Here is a 19,231-nt window from a genome sequence, read left to right on the forward strand (position 1 = left end):
CACTGATTTATGGTCGGGCACTCCACGTTTTGTTGCTCCACAGAAATGACGTATCGCTCAACACTTTCCTTTTGTGCCACCTGGAAGTTTTATCAAAATAATAATGTCACAGACCTCATCATATTTTGCCCAGCAATATGATTGGATAAACGCTGGAGTGTCTGGTGACCATGGAGATGACTTTTTTTTTTAAAAAGTGAAGTTCTTGGACAGTGTTGTTTTATTCATGATTGAGTAGGACCCTAGACATATGAGAATTTTCTCAACCATGTCTCAACTTTTTCATTTCAATGATTTCACAAAACTAAATATGTAGATACATGTTGTTTACTGGACAGGAACATTATGAACACATCTTCATAAATAAATGACTGAATAGGTCGACTGCCAGTGACTCCCAAAACGACATGATAGTTGCAGCGTACCAGCAACAGGCGGAACATTGTTGTACAGTCACAGTTTGTGTGTAACTTCAGTACTGCTTGAGACGGAGCTGAACTATGTTGAAAGTTAAAATAACTCACCGCTGAATTTCACTTTCAAACTGAATATGAACTATCCTACTTTGCCTGACCCCTGCCTTTCCTGCTGTAATAATTACTACAGCCTCTAGAGGTCGCTGCCTGACATGAAAATCAATATGGTCGTAATAAGCTGCTTTCACAGTCGTATGGTCATTTTTTCTGGTGAGGATGCTCTGACAATGTAGCATCCGTATCTGCAGCGAGTTCCTAATAAACTGGTCTACTAAAAAAATATGGTACAGACATGCAAAGACATCCAAAGCTATCGATCATTTTGGTAACTTTATAACTTGTTACACCAGAAAACACTGAGTTTTGTGAGTTTGTAAAATGTCGACCTCAGTGTAAAAACAAACAGAGTGAAAACCTTGAATTTCCCCAAGGCCATGGTAAATAAAATGTTTTTGAAAATGCTGTATCCTGGTCACAGTTCTCTGATAATCAGTTTCTGAAAAATCCTACTCAAAAGCTGTGATGCTTTTAAACTCAAAAGCCAAGTATCATTCAAGCTTACGCCTGGCACAAAGCAGCACAAAGCAGCGCACAGTGCAGCGCAAGTTCCATTGCTAGTGTTAGACTGACGCAGTTGTCATTTTCACGCCCAGCGCCCACGTTGTGTAAATAGCAAATCTACCTGTGCCCACCTGTGCACCCCTGGTCGTGTTGGTCTTACAGTGAAGTGTGGTCAGGCACACTGATGGAGGATTGCTATCTTGAGGCAGCACAAAGCGACAGCGCCATAGAGCAACAAAAAGCTTGTCTGAAGTCAAAGGCGCAGTCTGTTTCCTGATATTTAAAGGACGCATTATTCAGACAGTAAGATGTGTCTACACACTCTGATTTTATGATTTGAGAGGCTGCTTTCAGTTATTTTAAACATTTTCATGAACGCAGTAATGTCACTGTAACAAATATTGTGGCACATTTAATAAGTAAAAGCTGTAGTTATAAACTCTTAAAAGGAAACAGAATGAAACTTTTATCTTCTAAAATAAATATGTTTAGACAGGATGTCAGGATTTATCAGGACAGCTGCTTTACTCCAGCTCATCTATTTCACTGTGTGAATCTGGACCTGTCAGTGCAGAGACATAATAATCAAACATTCAAACTATTGTCTTGTCCTATTTACTTTTTTATTGTTCTGGAACTTTACCAACTCAAAACCTAAGACGTTAAAGTTTTTGCTTTCTAGTCTCAAGTCAAGTCAAATCTTGATAGAATCTTGATAGAATAGTAAGAATAAAGAAGAGAAGAGAAGGAGAAAAAAGGTTTTTGACACATGCTGTGTTTTGTTTTTGTTTTTTCTTTGGCAAATTGGTGTTTGCACATGTTTCAGTTTGCGTTCAGCGGTACAGAAAAGAAGATGAATGTATAATCAGATGTTTAACACTGTTTCCTTCTCTTCCTGTTCCCTCCTGCAGTACTCCAAACAGGTGGACTCCAGGTTCGGAGCTTACGTGGCCTGCGCCTCCCTCGTCTTTCTCTTCATCTGCTTCATCCAGATTGTCATTGTGCCTGCGTGAGTCACTTTGAAACAGCCGAGAGTAGATTCGCTGAAATATGCTCCCATTTCCAACTCAAATTTTTGTAATTAAAAATGGGATGACAGTATTTTGGCTGCTCACAGATACTCTGTCATCACTGTCATTTAGCCAACAGCAGGCCTAACACAGATAGATGCTGAAATCATCCATGTGTCCCCTTTATGCTAACACCAGCATCCACTACTCTCAGTAATGTGTATTATCTCAGAGGGGAGACAGTGACAACTTTAACAACCACAATTTAATATCTGAGTTTTTGTTCCATTTTCTAAATCTGATCTAAATTATTTTCTCTCCTACGTTTAAGACTTGTGATCTGGTGGGAAAAAAAGTTATAAGTTTAACGGATCATCTTTCTATGACCATGATGACCATTACTGTTATGTAACATGAAAATGCTCATATATCAGAATTTGAATAATACTACGTATGAAGCCATAAAATGTTAGTCCTTGATCTGACTTGCTGATAATACACACTATACAATATTCCACCCATGAGACTAACGGCAGATTAGCAAAAACAAAGACGTGGCAGTGATGTTACATAACCTGTTAACATAATAGATGCATCTTGTGTTGAGAGTGCACCGAGGAATCAAAGCTCACCTGGAAGAACATGGATGCTTTTCCTATTTAGGACGTGAGTAGTCGTGCACTTCAGCCTCTTGTGGTCAAAATGAGTATTAAAAAAACAAACACTTAGACTACCTTACCTTCAAAGAAAATAAAATTAACCTTTTTTAACATTTCACATATTTTCAATGATGGAAAAAAAAGGAACTTAGACAGATTATTCTGGCAAAACCACCAGATCAAATGTCATAAACACAAGAGAGCAAATAATTTAGATAAGACTTAGAAAATGGATAACTAGAAGAAAAAAAAAAATCTCTCTCCCCTTAGGGCTTCTGTATAAACAGGCTGCACAACTGTAGACGAGAAATTGTCCCCAGAATAGAGCCAGAATCAATGAAGTTTATAAACCATAACAACACATGAACCTTTTCTTGCTAAAAGTCTCCTCACTTTGGAAAATTTTGTTTAAACTTCATAACAGATTGCTTAATTAGTGTAAATATTCTATTTACTAATGCTCTATGCATCAACCTTTTGTATGGTTGTAGTTCTTTTATTACAAGGTTGTTGATTTAACAATCAATTTGAGGTCTTGTCCTCATGAATTAAAGTATTATTCTGGTTAATAGCTTAGTACTTATTTTTGTCATTTTGACCACTTGAACACTGTTTTAAAAACATCATACTCACTATAGACATGTTTGAGATCTGGTAACATGGCTACATTACTGCAAAAGTGTCCAAAAAACACATGTTGCCAGATCAGAGGCACAGAAATGGCGCAGAACACACCAGAAATGTGGGGAGCTCAGTTGGTCGAGGGTGCGTCCCTGGACAGAGACTATGTCCTCACTGCAGCAGCCTGAGGCCCTCTGCAGCATGTCATCCCCTCTCTTTCTCTCCCTGCTTCCTGTCACTCTTCACCTGTCCTGTCCTTCAAATGAAGCCATTAAACGGCCAAAGAAAGGAGACACTGGAAATGTGAATGTATTTATAGACTGTGCAACTGTGTGTTGCTATAGAGCCAGTTTAGTCAGACGGTCGGTTCACAAGATGATGAACTTTAAACATACGAAACCATCAGTTAAAACCTGCAGGGGACTGTCAGGAAACACCCAAAAGTTGTAAAATTATAAGGACAGACATAGGTGTAGCTCATAACTGACCTCAGTGGCACTGTGTCCAGTTCTCTTTTTATTTTAATTGGACGACATTACTACTCTCCCCTCATGGTCATCCCATGATATCCTCTTCAGTGCTCCTTATTACTCACCGCTGGCTGATTGTAGAGCACCCATGTAATTCGCTCCTGTGAGTCAGATAATCAGGCAGGCTGTTAACAAGCTGATTCTCCGGACCACTTTATTTGAAGGTAAAACTCAGAGTGAGACATTGAGACAAACATTGTTTGTAGGGCCAATATAAAGTTGTGCAGATATTTTGTCACTTCACATTTTAACTGCTGGACACAAGATGTCTCCTACTTCCCCGTGAAGTCCATTCTCAGTGTTTGTGCACTGGAGGCTTCAAGTTTCCACATCACACTTTGGCTATAAGCTATACGCTATACGCTATTTGCGTTGTCACAAATCATGGTGTTAGGCCCGCCTCTAAAAATTTGCTTTTCAATGAGCTCAGAGAAAATGAAGTGTCAGACTCTGCAGCTCCATCATCACACTGTAGGGCTCTGACATTCGACTGGAGGAACAAGAAGAAAAACACATGTCTGACTTTAATCTTTAATTAAGCGCCTTAATTAACCATTCATCATTTTTTTGATTAAATACATAGTTAGTCCTTTATAAACAATGTCTTCTTTGAAAGTGCTTCGACTGATGTGAGGCTAACATAAATAATGAATGGCAGGCTCTTTAACATGCCAGCTGTGGCCCATCTTTCCAAACCATCAGTGTGTGCCTTTAATCTTTGGAGCCTCACAAATCCTGCACATTGCTTCAGTCCTCACAGCATCTATCCATCTATCTATCTATTGCACATTCTCCCATCTTCAGCCCTACAACCAGAATTATAAAAGTGAAAAGAAATAAAGAAGTCATTTTCATACCGCAAAAAGCTGAATACAGTTTTAAAGAGAATATCAAATCAGAATCGGTGTAATTGCAGACGAGCAGCAGCCAGATTCAAAAAGCTCCGGCAGATTTTTGTCTCCGGGCGAAAACCCTCACTCTCCTTTTTTATCTCTCCTGCGCTCGCACTATTCTCCCAGCCCATCTCTCAGTATTGATCCTCTTTAGCCTGCCTCTTTATTAACCTTTCTCCTCGATCCTTTCATCACACCACTCCCCTCTCGTCTTTAATTCCCGTCTTTACCTTACGGAGTCCGTCCTTCTCCGTCTCTTCACCTCCTGCACCTCCCACTCACTGTTTAATCTGTTTATTGAATCATTTTCAGTGTAATCACACTTTTTCTCCTCTGTTTGCGCTGGTCTCCTCTTGTTGTTATCATTCTCTGTCATGCCCACACTCACACACACACAATACCTACTTCCATATTCCATCGACACAAGGTTAAAGACAAAGTAAAGAGAGGCAGCTGTATTTGAAAAGCCATTAAATGGAGCCAGAAATAAACCTGGTATATATAATGACATCCTGACTGTGTCGTCTGCAGCTCCAATCTGATGATGGGCTTCTTCGTCACCTGTCTCATTATCCTGATGGCTGTCATGTTCATCTCAACTGTGTACTGCTGTTTCGGGGTGAGTCTTCTCTGATGTGATGGATGAAATTGGCAAATAAGATCAAATACCTTCGTCTTCCCTTGAGTGATGAGAGATAAGGGTGATTTTTTAAAATCTTTTACAAGGTTGCAGTATTGTAGAATATTTGTCTCAGATGTCATCAAGAACAGAGCAGGACTGATTCTTCTTTCTTTTTACGGAGCTTCAGTATCAGACATCACAGAGACAGATGCGAGTTAAATCTTTTATCAGGCTGCGGTCTGATGCTGTACTTTCCAGATAATGTCAGTGATCGAGAAATTTAAACCTAATCTGCTCTTGACCTCATAGCGTAAGTTCTTAGCAAGAGTTTTTAAACTCAGTTCCTTAATACAAAGTGCAGATGTCACCATTTGAAGCTGCAATTTAGAGACTTTAAAGAGATTGTGATTTAAAAATACCCATCAGATAAGCCTATCTCCTAAAAGAACAGAGCCGACTTTGGATGTGGGATTTGTGTATCTCAGTCTGTCATGTTTCTGTCGGTCGGTTGGTCTCTGCCTAACAGACGATCTGTTCACTGCAGGTCTGGATTGAAAATATGCTTTTGGTATTAGAGGTGTTAATGAACAAACAAGTCTTGGCACAGTTTGCTACACAGCTATTCAGTTCACAGCCGTTTTGGCTTTAACAGTGCGGTCACATTAACATGAGGCTCTGAACATATATGTTCTGTCTGTCATTCACTTCAGTGAGTATGAGTTTCCTATTTTCGTGCAGGTGAGACTGTGCCTTGATTTTTCACTGTTTCTCGCTCTGTCAGACTGTTATCTTATCATCCTCAGATCTTTAACCCTTTAACGGCTGTGAACATGTGAGAGGATTTTACAGTTTTTTTCTGTCTTTGTTGTATGTGCGTAACCGAGCACACTTTAAGACAGGAAGAGGAAGGGTAATGATGCCAAAGGCAGAGCTCGTCTTTCAAAGTGGGCTTTTTTCTATCCATTTCCTGCTCTCAGCGCCTGCTGACAGGTCAGGAGGGACAGAAGAGATTTGTGGAGCTGCTTTTGATGGTTTTCACTCATGAGTCATGGATCTATTTCTGAAAAAACAATCTTTTCCACTTGTACATTGACTGAACAGACAGAGGGTATTTTTGGAGTCAGAAGGTGACCATTCATAACTCAGAAACTGACCTGCAGATCTGCATTACGAATTTAGTGATGTATTTATCTCATGGCTACAGGTAAGAATGAGCAAAGTAGATCAAATAAATCCTTCTCCTGCTTTTTTCTTACTCTACCCATCACTCACTCCTTTGCTCTGTCTGTTTTTCACGCGCTTGCAGCTCTTCCCGGTCCCCCTGCAGACTCTTTCTAAAAGGATAGTCCAGTCCAGACTGAACAGCACCCTGGTGGGCGTCTTCACCATCATCATTGTCTTTCTTTCTGCTTTCATCAATATTGTAAGTTCTCATTTTGTCATTTCCCCAAATAGTAATACTTTTCTACTCATGTGACAGTTTTCAAAGCACTGAGCATTTTGTTTCAGTTCTGATTGGCCTGGTTCTACTCTGACATGTCCTTACTGACCTTTGACCTCGTTCAGTTTACCTGCAGTAACCATGATCTGCGGAGCTGCATCAAGATGGAGCTCAACATCAGTATGGACAGTGTGACCATCTGCCACGTCTGCCAACTCAACTACAGCCTGGACACACAGGACGACCCCTGTGGAGAAGACGACGCCCTCGTCTGCAGCTTCCCTGAGGTACACGTCCCTGCAGGGTGCCTTGTTCTGTGTGTGTGTGTGTGTGTGTGTGTGTGTGTGTGTGTGTGGCAGCAGCACAGTTACACGGATGCAGACATAAAACAAACAATTAAAGTTGGTCAGATAACGGCTGAGTCATAAACTATCAGGACATTAATCAGCATACAAAACATCCACAGCCAGAAGTTCTTTCTTCCACTTCATTTAGAATCACTTTAAATGCAGTTAGTGACACCAGCTTCTCAAGATTTAGGCAATTTTGTAACTGATTCCACGCAGAGAGAACAGCGCACTTAAATACCCTTTTTCCAACTTCAGTTCAGACTTTAGGGACAGATAGTAGAAATAAGTCCTGAGAGCGAAGACAATAACTGAACAATAGAGGTCCCAGGACCGATCCTTGGGGAACGCCCTTGGATACACTCTGGGGTTTGAAATGATCTCACACTGAGATCTGCCTGATAGATCATTTTCAAACCAGTTTTGTTTTGACAGTCCTGTACTGACAAGTTGATTTCTGATCAAAAGTACCTTTGAGGGCTTGTTTTAAAGCAAAAATAAATGCAGTCATGATCGACGAATCGCCTTTGAAATAACCATGTTTTACATTGTTGCTGTCCGTAACTCACGTTGATTATTTACAGTGTCATCAAAGGAAGAGCCACATGAACCAATTTGTCCAATCAGCTTAAACATCTAGTTGGCTGCATCACTCAGCTTGTTTGATGGATCTGATGGTCAATGAGGTTCTGTAAAGTTTGCAAACAGAAGTAAGAGGACATTAAATACTGTGATCAGATGAATACATAGATTGTGGACGCTTCAAGAACAATCATGATCTAAAATCGTCAGATCACACAGCCCTAGTTCATTCTATGGTTTATTACAATAAGCACATTTAAAGGTGCCATAAACATATGCAAGTACGGGAAATGGGCCAAAACAGATCGACTGCAGTTGGTGGAAAATCAGGCTTTTTCAAAGTTCAGCTAAGATGAGAAGCCAAATTGTCCAAAGCAATAAAGCTAATTAATGTTAGCTATGTTGATCAAATAAATCTGTTTCAAATGTTTAGCCTCATTTACTAAAGAGACTTAAGTGCTGCTGCAGGTCTGGCACAGAAGCACAAAATGCCAGCAGGACTGAACAAGAACACTAACGTACATTTGCGTCATCTAATCATAGATGTGTCTTTCTGCTGTGTCCAGTGGTTCATTAAATCAGCTTGCACTTCATCATGCCTCCATTTGCTGCATATTCTGACAGTCAAGCTGTCTAATTCTGAGGCAAAGGGGGTTTTTTTGTCTAAATGTCAGGCATAAACAGCTGTAGTAGTGGTGAAGCACTTGTGATTTTATGTTTTTCTAAGATTTCAATGCGATTCTTCTGACAAGTGAAATAATTTGAATAGCAGCAGAACAAATGAGTGCTAAGTGAGGGTAATTGCAGGTATAAATGTTAACATTCGGTTTGCACAGTGATGCCTAAATTAACAGTTAAGTGGTCAAAATTGTGGGTTTATCGGGTGTTTTATAAAGCATCCAGATGTGACTCATTCAGTCAGAACTGTGTGTTACAGAGCAAACGCTTTGACTATCACACATTAAAACAAATGTACCTTTCCTAACGTCCTCTCCCTCAGTACTTCTCGTCCTGCGTGCTGCTGAGCCTGCTGGCCTGCTCCGTCTTCCTGCAGATCAGCAGCATCGGTAAACTCTTCCTCATGCTCTTCATCGAGCTCATCTACCTCCTCATCCTGGAGGTGCCCAAAGTGAGCCTCTTCGACAACCAGGACCTGCTGGTGATGGCCAACGCCATCAACGTTTTGTGAGTTACTTCGTCGCTGTCGTGTGTGTGTGTTGTAGAAATCTTTGACAGTGTGCAGATGTTCTGACCTCTGATTGGCTCTTCTCTCTCCCCCCCCACACAGCGAGCACATGAATGGAACAAGGTGAGACTGATGGCAACTTCTGTTACCACAGAGAGCCAAAGCATCACCTCCGTCATCCGATTAAGCTAACGGCATCATTATCACTGTGCTGACACAAATGTAACTGTAATGACCTGCTGGCAACAGATGCTAACGCTAATGAGCCAAGCCATTTAGAGGGCAGCTTGTTTTGTTTTTTTGTCACAGCGTTTGAAGTCCATCTCCACACCCACAGAGTATAACTTTATGTTACACCTCTGTGTTTGATGAGTTGGCAGCTTAGTGCTTATCCATCTGAAAACCTAAAGTGTGTGTGTGTGTGTGTGTGTGTGTGTGTGCTGACCTCCAGCTGTGAAGTAGACTCCAAGGTTCCTCTGAAGATCATGACCCCGGTGGTCATCACCGTCTTCGTTCTCGCTCTCTACCTTCACGCCCAGCAGGTGGAATCCACAGCCAGGCTCGACTTCCTCTGGAAGCTGCAGGTCAGTGTGGTTGGTGTGTGTGTGTGTGTGTGTGTGTGTGTGTGTGTGTGGGTGAGAGAGAGCATTACTTAATTGTAGGGACAAAAAGCAGGTCCCCACAATGTAAATCATTTAATTTGATGGTTACGACTTGGTTTAGGGTTAAGGTAGGTCTCCAGGGAAGAAAATTACTTAATGCACGGTCCCCTTAAGTGACTGAAACAAATTTGTGTGTGTGTGGTGTTGATTTAAAGAGTGGAGACTCCTCTATGCCTTAGCCACAATACACAACCTTGAAAGTCGTCATATTGCTGTGCACTACACAACTTTCTTTCTTGTAGTCGTGATTTGTACACTAAATTCAAGATTCAAGATGTTTATAGTCACTCGGGTTGCACAGGTATACTTTTGTGAAATCCTTTGGCTGAGAGGCTCCACAATAGAAATGGTAAATTAGCAAATATAATGTATAAAGAAATACAAACAGAGTGTAATAGCAGTAAAGTAAGCAATAAAGTATAAAGCAAAAAAGGAATAAATGGTAAAGAACAGCAGGAATAAGGTGCATATGAATCTATATATGTATTTAAGACACATAAATATAAACATAGAATGTAATAGAAATTAAGTACAAAGGCACCAAGCCAAGAATTTGTGCGGAAGAGATAAATATAAGAGAATATAGATAGCAACAAAAACAGTATAACATCAGAATGTGTAAAAGCAATACAAGGTGTACAACTGCAGCAAAAATGCATGACAATGACTGACTGATCAGAGACGGGCTCACAGATTACAAGATCAAACATGTACATGTCACACATGTTAATGATGAGGTCCAAACGGTCCAGGTTGTTTGTGCTCTGATTTGCAGCTAACAAACAAGAAAAAGAAAAGAATGTGAGTGAGAGGATGGATCAGGATGCACGGGCAGCAAGGATTATTATTCCACTGAAAAAGTGAAGCTGTGTGCTTGCACTGTGGCTCAGCAAGGATTCACAGTTACAAATACTGAAGAGCTTGTGTGTATGTTCTCTGATAGAAATTATAAGCTATTATTTGTGGCTTTGAGGAGGAAGGCAGCTGCACTGAGAGAACACTAAATACTGCGTTCCAAAAGAAGTGACTCTTGCTGTGTTGTGAAGAAACTGTGAGTGTTTGGATCATATGGATGGAAGGCAGAGAGGTGTATTGTGCTGCAGCAGTGGTCTGAGAAGTCTGTGTTTGGTTGTGCCTTTGTGTCTCTGTTGGAATCCATTGTCACAAACCCACACGGGCTGCTGCTGTTCTTCTCAGAGAATGAACAAGTGGAAAACTTTTTGGCATAACCTTTCAGGCCTACAGGGAGCGAGTGTTTGATACTTAGATGATTTTAAGTGAACTGTTTATTCAACAATCAGACAGTGTCCTCAGGGATGCTCCAGGGTTCTGACATCTCATGGAGTTACTGGAGCAGGTTGTGCTGCCTGCGATTGGTAATCCAGTCGAGGGAATAAACAAGTTATTTATCTAAAAAAAAACCTCTGAGCTGCTGGAGGGCTCTTTATTTCACAGCTCACTGCTGTCACTGATGGTAATTGTGAGGAGGGTAAAAGTTTAAGTTCAAAGTTTGTTCTCGATCTTGTGCAGTGTGTGTGAGGTAAGTGTGGAAACTGTCCAGAGGATGGTGTCAGAGTCACCAGGAACAGAAGTAACTGTCAGCAGTAGTAACTGTGCACTCTAATTGACAACATCTCATCATCATATCCACAAGGAACCTTAAACATCTGGACTATATTTAGTTTTAATCCATCTGGAAGATGTCAAGATATTTCACGGGATAACTGACTTGCTGGTGGTGCTGCATGAATAGTCAGGAGAGTCATTAGGATTCTTCCTCTGGGGACCAAGAATATCTATATTTACTGCAGATCTTCAACAGTACTAGGTTCCCCCCATGTGATTCTCTTTTTTCTTTAAGTACCTCCTGTGTTAAGTCTGTATTGAACCCCCACAGGCCACAGAGGAGAAGGAGGAGATGGAGGAGCTGCAGGCCTACAACCGGCGTCTGCTCCACAACATCCTGCCCAAAGACGTGGCCGCCCACTTCCTGCAGCGTGAGCGGCGTAACGATGAGCTCTACTACCAGTCGTGCGAGTGCGTGGCCGTCATGTTCGCCTCCATCAGCAACTTCTCAGAGTTCTACGTGGAGCTGGAGGGCAACAATGAGGGGGTGGAGTGTCTGCGACTGCTCAACGAGATGATCGCGGACTTCGATGAGGTGAGCGTGAACAAATCCAGCTGGACGTTGTGTCTGCATGTGTCAGTGGTGCTTTATTAGATTTTTGATTCCCAGTAAAATCAGCAGTAGGTTGGTTTTTGTCTGATTTTACTCACCTAATGCAAGATTCAGAAGATAAACTTAGTTAAAAGTTAGTAGGATATTTGTTTGAAGCTTGAGGAATAACTTCATAACAACAACTTAGAAGTGGGTCCAAAGAACCCTGCTAAATATATATACTTTGTAAATGAAACCTTCCCTCTCCTGCCAACATTAGATCATCAGTGAGGACCAGTTCCGTCAGCTGGAGAAGATCAAGACCATTGGCTCCACCTACATGGCGGCCTCAGGCCTGAACGACTCCACGTATGACAAGGTCGGGCGCTCGCACATCCGCGCCCTGGCAGACTACGCCATGAGGCTGATGGACCAAATGAAATACATCAACGAGCACTCCTTTAACAACTTCAAGATGAAAATAGGTGAGCTGCAGAAACGAAAGAGAGGTGATGTACATGTCAGAGGGATGCAGACGGAGTGAGATTGTTATTGACTGGAACTCATCAGATCTTTTTTCCGACCTAGTCAATTTCCAGCTGGTTTAGTAGCAATTAAGTATTCTGCAATTTCCATTTGTTTCCTGTCGTAGGTCTTAACATTGGCCCTGTGGTTGCCGGGGTGATCGGGGCCAGGAAACCTCAGTACGACATCTGGGGGAACACAGTGAACGTGGCGAGTCGTATGGACAGCACAGGTGTACCGGAGAGGATCCAGGTGAAGTGAAGTGTGACACTGCACTGCCAATATATTCTCTTAGTATACTTTTTACTATAAAGAAAAAATAACTGTAAAATAACTAATAGTAATTGCACATTATCTCAGTCAACAATTGTGTTCTCTTGATAACATACACAGCAAGATTGTTACTATAAGTAATTTGGTAACCATCAGATACACAAGGTTTTATAATGTTTATTAATTCATTAATTATCATAAATCATACTGTTGGTTTTGATCCCTGGGTTAGGGTGACATCAGCCTAGTGCCAACAAAAAAATCTACCCATTGGTAATATTCCTTCTCTCAGTATGACTTAGACTCATCCTTTCTTGTCTGAAACAAGTCTAAAAACATTAAAAACAATTAGAAAAATCTCGGTCAGTCAGAATATTCACTGAGTTTAGGGGGAAATGAAGGTTCAGAGTTGAGTATTTGCGGAGCTCAGGACTGCTGTTAGTTTTGTTTTGCCCTTCCAGGATGAGCTCCAAGGTATTTTTTGTCAAAAATGAGAGATTCATCAAATGTGCATGAGCTCTACAAAACTGCCGTTCAGACATGGCTGATGGCTAGATTTAGAAAAAGTCGATCCAAGTTAATGAAAAATGTTAATTAAAAATGGCCATATTGGTTTCGCTCTATCAGATGTGTAATCATTAAAGCTTAATAACTCAAAGCTACTTGAACACAGATGGAACCCTTTAATTTCATCTCATCCGCCTCCACTGCACCTTCTGAAAAACCATTTATGTCAGAACAAATATGAACCACTGCTTCCTAGGGCTGGGCGATATGGAAAAAAATCTTATCACGATCAAGTTTTTCACATCAGTCGATGTCGATATATATCATAATATAAATCAAATCACTATTTCTGTCAAGCTTAAAGGTTCCTTTTTACTCCTAAGTGAGATGTAAAGATACCATAAGGTTAATTTTGGTTTAAATATTGTTTATTTTCTGTCAGAAGTTGAACATGACAAATGTACTGTAGAACATTATACAACTGCATTTCAAATAAATAAAATGGGTATATAATAAACTAAAATCTTACTTCTGACCAGTTGAAGCTTCAAGTGTTACAGGAGAACACAAACAAAATGGCGGCCTGTACCGGTTCAAAGCTCAGATATAACATTGAAAATCTGGATCCGCTTTCATTCCTATGAAAGCTGCTCAGTGGTGCTTTTAAGCCAAAAAAAGCTTGACTTCCTAGGCATAAAAATACCCAGATCATCCGTGTTGTGTGGCCCATAGAGCACGTGCACTAACAACTTCCGATGGTCGAGCCGGCTAACTACTGGTCTAGCGCCCTGCTAACTTGAATAGGGATAAAATGATTTTATCGTGCAGCTTTACTAGACTTTCCAAACGTTATCAGACCGAAAAGCTACATTTCTGATTGTGAAACGAGTCATTTTGCGGGGGGGTTGTGAAGCTCAACAAAATTGTTTTATAGATGCTTCTTTCACAATGTTCAGCCACTACAAGAATTGGCTTCAAAGCCTGGCGCTGTTCCCTGGGGCTTGGTTCAAAGCTTCTGTGCTAGCGGTATAAACACAAACACACCCCACTAATCCGAGCTCCAAGTCTGGACAGCTGGCTGCATGGCTAACTAAGCAAACTAGCTAACAGTAGCTGGGTAGCTAGTTGGCGGCAGGTAGTGGTAATACTGGTGATATGCAGCCCCATATTTGTTTTCTACACAAAACTAATTCTTACATATTGCACCTTTCAACATGTTCAGAGTGGTTTTAACCCAGACATCTAGACACCTTCAGACATAACCATCACTGATGACTGGGAGCCAATAGGTGCTAACCAAAGATGATATAATAAGATCGTAAACCTTTGCACTTACTGTCCTTTCCCCCCTCTGTCCTCAGGTGACCGCAGACCTGCACCAGGTTCTGAGCTCCTATAACTACACACTAGAGTACAGAGGTGTGGTCACAGTCAAGGGCAAAGGAGAGATGATGACCTATTTCCTCACAAGTGGACCATCGAGCAGTTAACCCCAACTAAGTGACAAATAGACACACTGGGGCAGGCGCCTTAACATTGACTCTGACATAACGAGCAGGCTCATGGACCTCTGATACCATCCGGCGGACTGAGACTGACTGAAGCGTCCCCTATTGCCCACAATGGGAAAGGATGAGAATCTTCTAAAGCTCAGGCAGCGGATAAGACTATGCGTGGGAGAGGCCTACCTTGCCTGAATCTGCAATTGAGACCAAAGATGTCCAATCAGAGCATAAAGACAGATGTTGCCAGCTGCGTAAGTCTAGGTCCCAAGGCAAAAATGTTCTTGGAGAAATTTTATTTGCTTCAATCCGCCAGATTTTATGATTCAGACAAACCTGCAGGAGGACAAGAACTACATCACTTCCTGTCTTTCTCTCTGCCTTTCTCCTGCTGAAGTATATATGTACATGTAAAACACAGACAGTTTTATGTGTATGTATATGATTTTATGTACTGTATGTAACACAATTTGTCCATTATGTCGTGATAGAGGTACAACTCAGCCAGCACCGCAGCACTATCCGTCCATGTATCAATATCTGATCACATCAGTAATTAACAGATCGCTGGAGGAGTCGCAGTAAGTTGTGTCTTATTTGTGAAGGTAAAAAGGTCCCTCCGAAAAACGGTAGGACAGCTTTTTGTATGAACAGACAGAAAAAACGCTCCACAGTGTTTACAGAAAGCTTCTCATCAGACGATTAAATTCACAAGCTCACACTACAGTATCGTCAGCATATAAAGACACACACACACGAAACACAAAGAGGATGTCAATGAAGAGCTTTTTCTAATCTTCGACATTTTGTATTTTGACTTCAGAACACCAAACCCTATCAAATATTTTAAGATTCTATATTTTGTACATTAATATATTAGAGAGCTATCTATAAACACCAATGTGTATTCAGATGTACATACTGTATCACTCTAACTGGTGTTGCCAGGTCTTTGCTGAGCCCCATCAGACCGATGCCACTGAATGCCCGTCTTTTCTTGCTCTTTTCACCGAATTGAGCATCCTCAATCTGCAGGAAGTCAACTGTTTGCTGATTAGATGTTTTTTTCCGAAGATTTCCCTTTGCTAGTGTGTTTGGATCTTACTTTGAGGCGAAAGTGTTAAAACCTAGTGAATACGCTCTTTGAATGACAGACTAGAGTACAGGAACGGATCAGTCTTTTTGCACTCCAGTGCTTTCAGCCGTCCACCCCTTCCTACATTGCTCCACACCCCCCTCTTGCTTGCTCAATCAGATGGTACGACCCAATGAATGTCCAATGATCTCCGATGAGGCCTTTAATATGAACTCTACACTGACGATGGTGACGATTCTCATCCTGTGGACGGGGACAGACGAGCCCATGTTGAAATGTGCCCTTTTATCTGCTGGTTTTTTTTCTTGACAGAGCAGTTTTCTTCAGTATTAAAGCATTTGTAAGCATGTCATCACACACACTATCTTTAACCTGGCAGTTTCATTGATTTTAGTGATTTATTTTTCAGTGATGTTATTAACAAACTTTACAGCTGGTTCTGTTTGTGTTGGCAGAGTCACAGAGCACAGGTATCAGTGAATGTCTGGACAGTGTCAAGTTTCTACCTGAGAATATTGAAGCATTTAGCACATTTGAGATGGAATGCTTAAAGGATTTTTTTGTTGCCAACAAATCTTATAAAAAAGACCAACACCAACAATGTTTTAGTCCCTTTTTGATGGAATACACACACTGCACTTTAAGCTCCAGGCCTGTCCGTCCCTTGTGTAGACATACACCTTCAAACACTACAAACAGAGCATTTACTGGGACTATTTGTGTATTTAACACAAATTTGGTGCACTAGTCTAGTGAGTTTTTACTGCACAAGGATTTTAAATGTGGAATTGAGTCAAAATGAACTACAGTGTATGGAGGCTTGACTGTGCCACTGCAATAATTATACGTGTTTACAGTGTTTAATGACAATCTAATAATAAATTAATTTGAAATGAAGATAATCTATAGACAACTCTACACTAAATAAATTAGTGAAGAGATAATTAAACATTACTAGATATTTAAGTATTTAAAATTAAAACCCACAGAGCAACACTTGAAGCTCTGATTGGCGAGCTGCAGTGTGTTGATCCTGACATGGATACTCTAAATGTTAAAGCAGGAAGGAAATGTATTGTTAGATGGGACAGGCAGACATAGCAATAAATAAAATTACAAAAACTCAATTCAAGATCTCATAATCTCATAATTCAAGATATAATATGTAGGAATTCTGCATTAAAATGTCTAAAAATGACGTGTTGCGTACTTTATTACATTATCCCAAATGTTTCCAACACTGTTGAAACCCAAAGAAATCCACAGGTTTATTTATGGTAATGGTACATTTCAGCCCCCGAGACTCCAGCTAGCTCTTAGCAGCTGAGCAGCGGCTCCTTCCACAAAATTGTTTTTTGCAATAGAGAGAGAGAAATGACATATTGTATGTTAATTATTTTTTATTCAAACAAGGTAACAGTTTTAATAATTCTAGTGGCTTCCTCCAGGCTCTATAACCGTGTCCTTGTTCTGGCTCATTGACATATTTTAATTATTTTTGAACAACAATGAAGCTCGATGGCACAAAGGAAGAAGAGATATCATGATTTTTCTACACAGACAATTCTTAGTAGGATAAATTCATTGATGATTTTGGTCTTTTCATGCAATATACATTGAGAAAATACATGTGTATTAGCACCAGCCTTTAAATGTTTAAATGTGGTTTTGGTTTTAGTCTCCTGTGAAGGAAACGACTGGAAACTTGGCACTGAGTCCAAATGTTTGCTTTGTGGCTGTAGAATGAGAATAAGCTTGCACTGATCTACTCTGGTGGTTTCTGTTTTGTTAATGTTCTGTACTGCTGCAACCATTACCTTCACATGCCACTACCAAAACTCTTAAGTGTCATCCCATTTGACTCATTGAATGCAATGCCATTCTACGCCCACGTGAGCCCCTTTTTCTACTGCTTGTTGTGCAGGAATGTGCCATTAGAAAACACAAGGGGTTGGAGAGAAGGCACAGATCAGAGAGGAGGGGTGCAGCTACAAGGTGCCTGAGTAGATTAAGTTAAAATAGGTCATAGCTCATCTCCTTTTCATGCAGAGGATCATCATGATTACTCTGATCAGATGACAAGGTGAGGCAGCGTCTGAGACAAAAACAGCTTCAGACACAAAACCGTGGGTTTTTTTCTTGTCATGCCAAACACTATGCTCTTTTTTTTTTTACAGTCAAATAAACTCCTGAGATGTTTCACAGGTACGACATGATCTCATCTGGGTGCTTTTCTGTCTGTGTTGTCAGCTCACTAACTAACTAATTATATGAATATACTTGTCTTAAAGTCTTAAAGGGACAGTTCACCCCAAAACAAAAATACAGAAATCATGTCCCGGTTAATCAAGACCTTTTGTGAGCAGTTTCATGAAGGAGCTTTTTACTTTGTACCATATTACACCTGCCAACAGTATCACCAAGCAGAAGGAAACGTGCATCTAATCATGGACGAGAGGCTTGTACTGTCAGCACGGGATGTAAACATTAATGATGTCCTCTTCGGCTAATGTTAGCTCCCTCAATTAGTTTATTTAGCTAGCCTCTCCTCCATGAGTAGATGCACACTTCCTTCTGTGCAGTGATACCGTGGGACAATAATCATGTCAAAGCAATCAAGACGGATGAACAGCACTACAGGTAAGAAGAATTTTTTTTTTTATCATAGGGTGAATTGTCCCTTTAATGTTTCAGCATACAGTGACATTTTAGAAAATATTGTGCTTCCAAATTTATGGCAACCGACCCTTTTCTGTTTCAACATGACAACGCCCTTAGCACAAATCCAGGTGCACAAAGACATAACATTTGAATGATATGCTTAACAATCAGGCGTGAGTTTGGGTAAAGCTCTAATGTCCACATACTTTTGGCCATATACAGTAGTGTCTATTGGAAACAAGATCTACCCCTTTGAAAGCTTTTTTATGGAGCATTGTTAAAAACTCCTACAGCTTGAGCTGGTGTGCTGAAATGTGAGATTCTTCATGTGGCTCACCAACAGATGGCAGCAGCACTACATCTCGTGGTTCATACGTGAGGTCCTTTGTCTTCTTTTCATCATGATTACTGTTTATATATGATAGAGGAGATGGAAGCAAAATGCTAATCTGCTGATTAGCACCCTGAGTGTTACTTCATCCATTACAGCTGTAATATCTATATTTAAATAGAAGTCAAATCACTGGCGATTACATAGAGGGATGAATTAAGGTCCTCGTTATTAGTTAATTCAATAACTTGTGATATGCATTTTTAAATTGAGTATTTTTAATGCAATTTAAGGATTTGAATGGTCAGTAATAGAATAAAAGGCTCATGTGCTGCAGGCAGTTATCACTGGAGTGTTTACTTGAATTTTCTCAGGAGAACTCAAGCACATGTTGGAGCAAACAAAATCCTCAGATTTAATGATTTTGACCTTTTTGAACAGGCAGCTTGTGAGCCCCTGACAGTGTGAGCTTTGCCACAAAAACATTATCACCACTGACATTCACTTGAAGCTTGAGGACATTAAATTGTGCTTCAAGTAGTTGGCAATTTACAGCTGCAGTACCCAGGGAAAAAAAACATATCCCTG

The 19,231-nt window shown here is 40.6% G+C and overlaps 1 protein-coding gene across 1 annotated transcript in view; it reads left to right on the forward strand.

Moving 5' to 3' along the window:
* The window catches only part of adcy5 (adenylate cyclase 5), a 97,911-nt gene extending 80,044 nt beyond the window's left edge, over positions 1-17,867 (forward strand). Inside the window, exons 11-21 of the mRNA XM_073474206.1 lie at positions 1,949-2,046; positions 5,282-5,369; positions 6,679-6,795; positions 6,939-7,100; positions 8,743-8,927; positions 9,031-9,051; positions 9,380-9,512; positions 11,488-11,751; positions 12,029-12,233; positions 12,401-12,525; positions 14,415-17,867. Of these exons, the coding sequence (XP_073330307.1) occupies positions 1,949-2,046; positions 5,282-5,369; positions 6,679-6,795; positions 6,939-7,100; positions 8,743-8,927; positions 9,031-9,051; positions 9,380-9,512; positions 11,488-11,751; positions 12,029-12,233; positions 12,401-12,525; positions 14,415-14,543 (1,527 nt within the window). The 3' untranslated portion in view covers positions 14,544-17,867. The remainder of the gene's footprint in view (positions 1-1,948; positions 2,047-5,281; positions 5,370-6,678; positions 6,796-6,938; positions 7,101-8,742; positions 8,928-9,030; positions 9,052-9,379; positions 9,513-11,487; positions 11,752-12,028; positions 12,234-12,400; positions 12,526-14,414) is intronic.
* The last annotated feature ends 1,364 nt before the right edge of the window (positions 17,868-19,231 follow it).

Source organism: Pagrus major, chromosome 9 (genome assembly GCF_040436345.1).
Source record: "Pagrus major chromosome 9, Pma_NU_1.0".
Taxonomy (NCBI): domain Eukaryota; kingdom Metazoa; phylum Chordata; class Actinopteri; order Spariformes; family Sparidae; genus Pagrus; species Pagrus major.